The sequence below is a fragment of the Rutidosis leptorrhynchoides genome, chromosome 5 (genome assembly GCF_046630445.1).
Source record: "Rutidosis leptorrhynchoides isolate AG116_Rl617_1_P2 chromosome 5, CSIRO_AGI_Rlap_v1, whole genome shotgun sequence".
In the NCBI taxonomy this organism is placed as follows: Eukaryota; Viridiplantae; Streptophyta; class Magnoliopsida; order Asterales; family Asteraceae; genus Rutidosis; species Rutidosis leptorrhynchoides.
In genome coordinates, this window is record NC_092337.1 from 417,942,359 (window position 1) to 417,952,688 (window position 10,330).

The following is a 10,330-nucleotide window of genomic DNA, read 5'->3' on the forward strand; positions in this document are numbered from 1 at the left end:
AACCCATCACTCTCCACAACACTCAACGAAGACGAAGGCGAAGGTGAATCCAAAACAGAATTGCCATTCAATATTAATTTATTCTTCTTCAATCTTTAATACTCTTTAACACTCTCAATAAATAACCCAAAAAATGTGGCACTATGACCATTCAACGAAGACGAAGGTGAGCCCTTATTATGCACACGTCGACCACCAACATCCATAACACTCTCCACACCAGCATAATGTCGAACTGGACCAGCCTCTACCGAATGGGCCTTCAGGCCCAAAGAAGCATCACAAGGAGCAACAAGCCCGGCATCCCCAGGTCCCAAAACAGATTGTTTGACTAAATCCAACACAGAATCCTTATGGGCTTTGACAACAACAGAGGGATCAACCCTCAAATCCAAAACAGATTGTTTGAGGGAATGCAATAGTCCCAACCCGACCCGTGTTGTAACGATTTTCTACTGACCTAGCATGCACGATCAACAACTGAATTGCCATTCAATTCGATATTAATTTATTCTTCTTCTTCAAAGATCAAAGGTACATAATTTCTCAAACCTTAATTCTCTACTAACCGGCATTAATCCATCAATTATACATCTGCTTACCCTACGACACAGAAATCAATACATCGTGGTTTCACTCTTTTCGATAGATTTACTTTTGAAATGCTTAGCGTGTTTTTTTTTTTTTGAATTGCTTAGCGTTTTTCATGTTCATTGTCTACTAATTGTTTGATCGTGTGGTTTGTGGTTTGCTTGTATTGTTTAGATTTGATTCTTTGTAGTTCGGTTGGTTGTGCTTGTTTTGCTTTGTATCCTTTGTTTAGGCCCTCATCGGTTTGATGAAGTGTCCTATTTTGTGACTATAAAAGTTTCTAGTTTTTCGCCAAAAAAAAAAAAAAAAAAACTACTTGTTTGATGCAATCATGATGGTAAAATATACTGTAATATCTAGAACATTAATTGGGGATTTGGGGTTGCATGCATTTTACATCAATAGTACTCATAGTTTTGTTATCCAAGTAATTGATATGAAGTTATTCATTGTGAACCTCAGATAATCATTTGTTGTATGGAAATAATGCTACAGCAGCGCTCGATGAAGATAGATTGAGCAGCTTGCCTCTTGAGCTTATTATTCAAATCCTCTCTCGTGTTGACACTAAATTAGCTATTCAAACGTGTTTGTTGTTGTTTCCAAGATGGAAGCTTATCTGGACATTAATGCCATGTCTCAACTTTTCAAGTAATGGATTTAAAACTTTACCCAAGTTCTCAGAATTCGTAACCCATGTTCTGTCTCATCGCAACCATCAAGTAGAAGTGTCCTCGGTAAATCTATATATCCATGGAGCAGATACTGAAAACTTTATGAGAGAGATTACAAATTATACGATTTCTCACAATGTCCAAGAACTAATCCTTGATGTTAGACCCAAGAATGAATTTCCTTCTTATCTCTTTAGGTCTCAGACTCTTAAGCACCTCACCTTAAGAACCTCCAGTTTTGGTCCTTGCCTTACACCCAGAACACCATGGGATTTTCCAGCTTTAACGACTTTGTATCTAAAAGATATTTGGTTGTGTGATGATGAATGTAAATCCCTTGATCTTTTCTCCAACTGCGTCAACTTACGGAACTTCACTTTAGAACTTGTTATAGTGAAGGCTAAGGTTTTTAAAATTAACACCCCCCGACTTGCTAATCTCACACTTGTTAATTACAGAGGTTATAATGTTATCAAAGTGATTGCACATCAACTTGAGAATCTCACTATAATTGAATGTTCAATCAATGACTTGAAGATTCCGTCAGGACTTTCGTCATTCTGCTACAAAGGTTACTATCCGCCACATTGGTTTAGAAACTCTTATTTTTCTGTGAACAAAGTGAGTGTCAGTTTGCGCCTTTACGGTTCAAAGAGGCACGAAGATGCTTTCCGTATTATTAACATGCTTCAAGACCTCTGTAGTAGTGTCAGATTTCTTACGCTTAACTTGGACATTGTTGAGGTACGGTGATCTAGTATCTGCTATAATCACATGTTTATTGTCTGACACCCTTTTCTTAGAATAAATAATTAGCGTTGGTAATTACATTTAAACGGAAGGAGAAGTAGATATATATGCAAAATTATATCCTATGCATCTAACAACTATAATCGATGGTTTTGATTAACTGTCATAACTGTTTTTTGTAATTTATGAACATTAATTCAAGTGACCAGATGCCCCTGAAATATCGTTTTTAATGCGTACAGTTTTTGACGAGAGAACTATTAAACAACTTGTGCATTTATATGCATAATAATAATAATCTTTATTATATGTGCAGTGTATTTCCTCATTCCCCGAGTTACTATCTGCTCAGCCTTCCCCCTTTAGGAACTTGATTAGCTTGAATATAAACTCTGGCTCGAGGGATACATGCAAATTTGAAATGTCTACTGAAGCCAGAAATTTCTTTTTTGAATACTCACCAAATGCCACATTCTTCATGAAGGTACTTTCATCAATTTGGTATTTATTTGTTTACATACAGTCGTTTTTTTGTCCTCTTATTATCATTATCATTATCATTATTAATATTAAAATGTCAATGTTATTATTATTATCATTTATGGAATTCATGATTTGGCTATGGGGTTTTCGTTGAATCGGTTCATATTCGAACAATTAAGGCTATAGATGACTGACCGACTGACAACTACTGCTCTTCTTTAATCAGCCTAATGATTACTTTACTATGTTGTGAGAAAAAAAATATCCTAACATCTTTAAATGAAAAATGATATTTCCTTGCAATTTCCAAATAAACAAGTCTTTTATTTGTAACCCAAATCGTAACTTTTAAGACAAACTAATTTAGTTACTCAGTCCGATTCTTTCTTTTTTTTCTTCATATCGTTCTGAAATAAAACTTTACTAAACTCGACCCATTTATAACCGAATGGGACCTTAACTTTCACAGTTGTAATCCAATAATCTGGCTTTTTAACATGTTTAATTAATTAATGTCAGGTTCCTACACCCTCCACCTCAACTCAAGTATCAAACCAAATGCCACGACGTGTGAACCACCTGCGTAGCTGAGGTAACTTTTCTTCGGCTTGCCTGCTTGTTATTAAAATCTATCTGGAATTCATAACTTTACTTCGGTTAATATTCGGACCCCCGTTACCCACTTCACCCATTTTGCTACCTTTACAATCTTCAAACAAGATTGCCAAGAGATTTATAAAATAAGCATGAGGTAACCATTGATTGAACAATCAAGACTAAAGATAACTGACTGACAACTGCTCTTCTTTGATCAACATAATATTAATGATAATGATTACTTTACTATGTTGTGATAAAGAATTTCTAACATCTTTATGATGCAGAATATTTGATGGATTTTGGGCCGCAAAGCCTGCAGGCTGGAATGGGCCGAGAGCCGTGCAAGGTGCACAGTCAGCTGGCTCAGAAGGTTCGTAGTTTATATTATTTGTGTAGTGTAAGATGATATATTATTTGTGTTTGATAAGGAATGGATTTCCTTATATTTTATCTTACTCGTTTTCATAGTTCATATTATTTTGTTTGCTTGTTTTGGTTATTTAGTGGGATTATATGTAGGGATGTTTAGGATTGCTGGATATTCAGTTTTGACTTTTGAGATTTTGATAATTAAAAAAGTGTCGAACAGCCCTTTGGGTTTTAGTGCTTGTTTTTGGCATTTGGCTTTGTTTGTTATTTTTGTTAATTAGATGGCGTGGGTTCACTAACATATATGCATGGGCTTTAATTGTTATTTTTGTTAATTAGTTATTCGAGTTATTCATCACTCAAAATACACAATCGATATCATGATTATTCTTGCTTTGAGAATATTCTTGGACTCCAAAACGATCAAAATCACTATTATCTTTTGGAAGAGTACAAGAAGTTGTGACTGGTATGATACTTGTCATGGTTCTGATCAACATCGTCGTTTATAAGTTGAGAAAACTTTATGAAACAAGCCTTGAGGACGACAATAATAACTATAATGATGTTAATAATTATAATAAGTGGCTATCTTTATTAGCGGAACAATTATGCCGCCAGTTTATGCTTGCTGAGATGCAGTTGGCTACCAACAATTTCGACGAATCAATGATCATATAAAAAGGTGGATTTGGTAGGGTTTATAAAGGTATCATTAACAACAATGTTGTTGAAGTGACAGTTGCAAGTAAATGGTTGGCTTCAATATCGAAACAAGGAGCAAAGTGAATTCGAATTCGTATATTAAGTTAGGAAAGTTTTCAAAAATACTGCAGAATATGTTGCCAGCCAAAACCTCTGCCACACCTGGTAACCTAAAGCTGTTCATGTATTTCATTTTATATGAAATATAGCAGGAATAAAAATATAAATTGGTGGTACGTGCAGCTTATTATGTAACGTGCGACTATTACTAACATTTGATATGGATTGAGCTGGGTTGGGTTGGCCCAAAAGATAATTTGAAATGTAAAAACAAAGCCTATTGAAGTGTTTATCTGTTTGAATTTTACTAACCTTTGAAAGTGATTGAGTTGGGTTGGGTTGGTACAAAAACAAAGCCTATAATTGAAAACTGTTTATCTGCTTGCTACCTGCTTATTGATTATGATTATTGTTTAAACAGATAGATATTTAGTATGAGCAATCCCATACGCCCCCATAAATAACCAGTTGTTAGTTATGATTACAAGAAAATGTATCACCAAAAAAACAAACACTGCAGTGGTTTTTATTCCTTTAAAATGCAATTTGGAATTTTTTTTTAACACATTTAGCATACTGTATATGCCTACATATGCTTTAGTAAAACCATCTGAGATAGCCTAGTAGTGGCTGATATACTCACAAGAGGTCTCATGTTCACACTTTACTAGAAACATATCTTAGGTTGGCCAGAGTCACGTGATAACTCAGTTAGGCCGTGCAGATCGGAGTAAAACTTACTTTCATTTCCCGGTAGCCTTAACACGGAAAATGTTATTCGTTTACCTGTTAAGTCAAACACGTGTCTTTAATCATATTTTGTGTGACGGGTGATCTAGAGCCACGGGAAAAGAACAAAAAGGCATAATAGTTGGGCCTTCTCCTCTTCAAAAAATGGGCTTTTCGACAATGATGTCTTTCAATTGGTATTCTGATAGAGGTCGTAACTGTACTAGTTAGAATATTTGGCTACAAAAGCCTTTGTAATCTTTGTATTATTGTTCCCCTAACGTCTTGCTGGGGGTTATCTAATAAAATTTAGAGGGTGTTTGGGAATGCGATTTAAACGTGATTTTTTAATTATTGCGTTTTGAAGATGTGAATAATCTATTGAAAGTGTTTGGTAGTATAAATTTAAAATTGGATTATTTACGTTATGAGAGCATCAAAACGCATTTTTCAAGCAGTATGCCCATAGCTACTGCAAACAAAACGCCATTTTGGATTTATCATGATGTTCATTAAAACTCCTGAAGTACCCCTATATCTTCGTGATGTTTAATGTATCACTGAAAGCTAGAGTCATTTGATAGGTGAATGTATAATGTATATTTTAATTATATTTTACATGTGTGAATGTGATAGTGTAAAATGAATCGGATATATAGTTGGTGTATATTTTTTGTTAGTGTAAACTACAAGTCATTTTTTTAAGCAAAACAATTGTAAACTACAAGTCATAAAAAATGTATCATTGTATATTAATTTTTATATTTTATTAATTTCAAAGGATGTCCTATTTGGTAAATTTACATGTTAAGTTACTAAATAATCTGATTTTCCCAAACACTCATAAACTGATTATTTAATTATTACGATTTCAAACTGTACAATCAAATCCAAATACCATTTATCAAAATCACGTTTTGTTGGAGCTGATTATTTGATTATGATTATTTAAAACGCATAATCATTTTTCAAAACGCAAATCCAAACACCCCCTTAGTAGTTAGAAAAAAAGTTAGGTTGTGTCCGGCACATTTTCTAAAAGTTAGGTTGATATTTGATTTGACTATTCGTCAAATATTCTATCAAGCCACGAACAGTAAAAGACGGTTGTTTTTATTAATCAAGAGTTACTGAGATGGATTAATGGTTCAAACTTGATATTAGAAGGGGTAAAACCGTAAAACCAAGTAGTGGTGTCAACTAGATAATAATTGTTGAATATTAAATTGTACTTATATGCTCAACTCTTGTCTCTTTAAGGTTTTGGATAAACAAAATTTAAATAACAAACTACTCGTATTGATTTTATAGTCCACACGTGTAACGCTATATGTTAACACGAGGACACCAATTTGTCCAATTCTTCTATTTATATTATTCTATATAGTCAAAAGTCAATAGTCAACTAGTTGTGTTGACTTGTTGTTCATGTGAAGAATCACGTATCGTGAGTATGCTGGCAAATCAAACCCATTACCTAAAAATGGGTTCATTCGGTCTTAATTTTAGGGTCTAGTAGAGTCTAAATTTATAATGGATAAAAAATCTTGTAGGTCCAAAATTGATCTATTTATATTACAAAGAAAAAGTAATGGGTCATATGTTCGGGTCCAATGGGTCTTACTTTTAGATGCCCGTTTTCACCGCGGGATTTCGATGCGCGTTTTCGACGCTCGTTTTTAGTGCGCGTTTTCGCAACGCGTTTTGGCGCGAGTTTTTCGCAGCTCGTTTTCGACATGTTTTTGCAGGACGTTTCCGCCCACCGTTTTCAACGTCGTTTTCGTAGCGCGTTTTCGGCACGTGTTTTCACAGCGAATTTTCGGCGCAATTTTCACAGCGCGTTTTTCGCCGCGTTTATGGCGCGCGTTTTCGGCGGGTCTTTTCGTAGCGCGTTTTCGCCGTGCGTTTTCACATCGCGTTTTTGCAACGCGTCCGGCGCGAGTTTTTGGTCTGCGTTTTCGGTGTGAGTTTTTGGCGCACATTTTCGCATCGCGTTTTCGACACTCCTATTTCGCGGTGCGTTTTGAGCGCGCGTTTTCGCAACGTGTTTTCCCCGCGCTTTTTCTCAACGAGTTATTGTCGCGCGTTTTCACATGCGTTTTCTAATCACGTTTCGACACGCGTTTTCGAAGCACGTTTTCGACACGTGCTTTCGCAGCGCGTTCTCGGCGTGCGTTTTTGAGGCGCTTCTTTAACCCGCTTTTTCACCGCCTGTTTTCGCTGCGTGTTTTCGAGGCGCGTTTTCGGCGTGAATTTTCGCAGTGCGAATCCGAAAAATTCAAGAGTCAGAAAATGAATACGAAAATCGGAAACGTAAAAAAAACTGAAGAAAAAGGGTCTTGACCCCACCCAACCCACGAAAAATGGGTTTCGACCCGACCCGCTCTTGACCCGACCCGTTGGATGTGATGACCCGTATTTTTTCGACTACTTGATTATACTATTTACATGATTTAATAATTTCGACTTGATAAGCAATGATTTTTAATAAGTCTTGAACCTCCGGAAAGAATTTTACATAAGCAGTTGACCACCCTTTTATTCTTACGATTCACGAACGTTATAACTTGTATTAATTATATATATATGTGTGTGTGTGTGTGTGTGTATATATATATATATATATATATATATATAACTTGAAAATACGATAATTAAATATCTCATTAAGTATATTAACAAAGTATTATATTTATATTTTCATACTACTAATTTAAAGAGTTTTTGAACAATATATATGTTACTATTTAAACGACGTAATTAACTTATCTTAAAATGTATTTACATATAAATTATTACGAGTGTAAATACGTCCTTACAAGTATTAAATACACTTTATAATATACCAATACATATAAAGGATAGCTATACTCATATTTTCGTTCAATTTTCTCAAGAATTCTACTCGCATTCATACGGTATTTTTACCCGTATTATACACATCTTCTAGAAGTATTTACTATTGGTATATACCAATAGAAATCTACAATTATTTTTGTAATATTTCATCCATGACCTAATCAATTTAATATGTCATTCATGACTTAATACATTTTAACTTATCTTAGATATTTTCACTAAAAACTAAATTTTCAAGCCTATAAATAAGCACCATTTCTAACTCATTTTTACACATTCATTTTCCAAATTTTACTTCCAATTTTCACACACACTTGCAAGAACTCTCTCAAGTTTTGTTCTAATACTTCTTTCCAGCAACTTTACATTCTAAACTTGAGGTAAAAACTCTACTTCAACTCTTGTTCAATTCATATGTTTACAGCTATCTATATAAGAGTTTATAAACTAGAACATAGTTTAGTTGATTCTAAACTTGTTTGAAGAACTAATCTAATCTTTTTAACTTAACTCTAATAACACTTATTTATATGTATTATGATGTTATATTAAGTTAATATAAGAACTTATAACTTGTACATATGAAGAACACCTTGAAACTTAACATGTATCGTTTAATCTCCATTCGGCAAAAAGCGGGCTGTTTTGGGTTGAGAATTAAAAACCTATCTTAGACTTTGAGTTCAAGGCTAAGACTTTGGAAATATGTTAATATATGTAAATAAGACTTCCAGTATTTTTTTCATGATTTTAGACAAAGTGAAAGTATTTTATCAAAAATCATATATTGGGTGGGTGCCGGGATTCTTCCAAATCTGTCCACCGACACAAAAAGAGGGTAAAACTTTGAATATTAATACATGGGCTAAAATTTTCGAATTGTTTTTGAAAAATTAACTTCTTAAGGAATCCATAGCAATTTGATTCACTTTAAACGGAGTTGTAATGAATATTTGGTGAGCAAAACAAAATCTGCTAAAATTAACGTTGTATGGACGAAATTTATATTGTAAAAACTATATTAACCATATCCTTGCTAACTTTTCCTATATCCTATATATATTTGGACATTTTATCATTAGTATAACAAAATATTATAATCTTAGTTAATTCCGAGATTGTATATATATATATATATATAATCTTGGTACATTTCATGACAATAAGTATACAATACGTTTTGGTAAATCCTAAGACAATAAGTATACAATACGTTTTGATAAATTCTAAGACAATACGTATACAATACGTCGTGGGGTAATTCTAAGATTATATATATACCGATTATTGGACTGTTGGACATTTCGGACTATTTTGGACTACTAACAAAGGACTACTAACATAAAAATGTTAAAAATTAATATATAAGTATTCTATGAACTAGTTTTATTTTATTCACATGTCGTATTATTATCTGAATCATTATTATTGTTATAGGTTCGTGAATCCAAGGACGACGGCCATATTTTTAATAAGCTGAAAACTTATTATTAATATACTTTTACTACCGTGAGTATATAGTCCTATTTTTAAACTCTAAAAATATTTTGGGATGAGAATACATGCATTTTATGTTTTACGCCATTGACATAAGTACTTAAAATATATTCTACGTTGAGTTGTACCACATTGCATATTTTCCCTAATAGCTTGGTAACTAATATTTACATGTTGTAAGAACATGTAAGCGCGAATCCTATTGATAGATCTATCGGGTTTGACAACCCCAACCGGGCTAGTCGCTCTAGTATCGTAAACGGTTGCATAGTACTTCATTTTTACTACACTTGGTACAGTGTAGGGAGATTTCATAATAAAGGGAATATGCCACATTAATGGTTAAGTATGGTTACCGAAGCACTCAACAACTTATAGAATATCTTTATTGAAATATTTATAACTATGAAATCTTGTGGTCTATATTTATATCGATGCTAGCTTTAAACCTATATATCACACCAACCTTTGTGTTGACTGTTTAAGCATGTTTATTCTCAGGTCCTGAAGAAAGTCTTCCGATGTTGCATTATCTGAGCAAACTGTGCATGGAGTCTCATGCTTTTGTTTAAATGAAGTGTTGCATTCAATAAAACCTTTGTCATGTATTATATTCGACTGTTATGTCACATGTGTAGTATTTGGAAATTGATGTATTATGGGGACTATCTCTTAAATAATCGACCACTTGTTTAAAACATGCATTATGTATAATAATGGTGTGCTTTTTATGAAACGAATGTAATATTTTCTAAAACGTATCATATAGAGGTCAAATACCTCGCTATGGGACCAATGAATAACGTACTGCATTTATAGTAATATGGACGGGTCGTTTCATTTGGTATCAGAGCAGAGGTCTTAGCAAACCAGAAATTGCATTAGTGTGTCTGACCGGTATTTGTTAGGATGCATTAGTGAGTCTGGACTTTGACCGAACTTGTTTTTGAAAACCGTTACTTATCATTTTTGGTCGGAAATTAAATATCTTAACATGAAAATATTATGTGGTA

At 33.7% G+C, this 10,330-nt stretch overlaps 1 protein-coding gene across 1 annotated transcript; it reads left to right on the forward strand.

Annotated features, from left to right (window-relative positions):
* The first annotated feature begins 925 nt into the window (after positions 1-925).
* On the forward strand, positions 926-3,089 carry LOC139849979 (putative F-box/FBD/LRR-repeat protein At4g03220). The gene is made up of 4 exons (XM_071839583.1): positions 926-995; positions 1,054-2,009; positions 2,332-2,499; positions 3,018-3,089. Exons 1-4 carry the CDS (start codon positions 926-928, stop codon positions 3,087-3,089), a joined length of 1,266 nt encoding a protein of 421 aa, XP_071695684.1.
* Positions 3,090-10,330: the final 7,241 nt, after the last annotated feature.

What these genes read in the sequence shown, in the direction of transcription:
- LOC139849979 (XM_071839583.1), top strand. Translation starts at nt 926, where the DNA reads ATGGTAAAATATACTGTAATATCTAGAACATTAATTGGGGATTTGGGG. An exon ending in GCATGCATTTTACATCAATA is followed by an intron (nt 996 to 1,053) that starts GTACTCATAGTT and finishes TGTGAACCTCAG; the next exon opens with ATAATCATTTGTTGTATGGA. An exon ending in ATGCCACATTCTTCATGAAG is followed by an intron (nt 2,500 to 3,017) that starts GTACTTTCATCA and finishes AATTAATGTCAG; the next exon opens with GTTCCTACACCCTCCACCTC.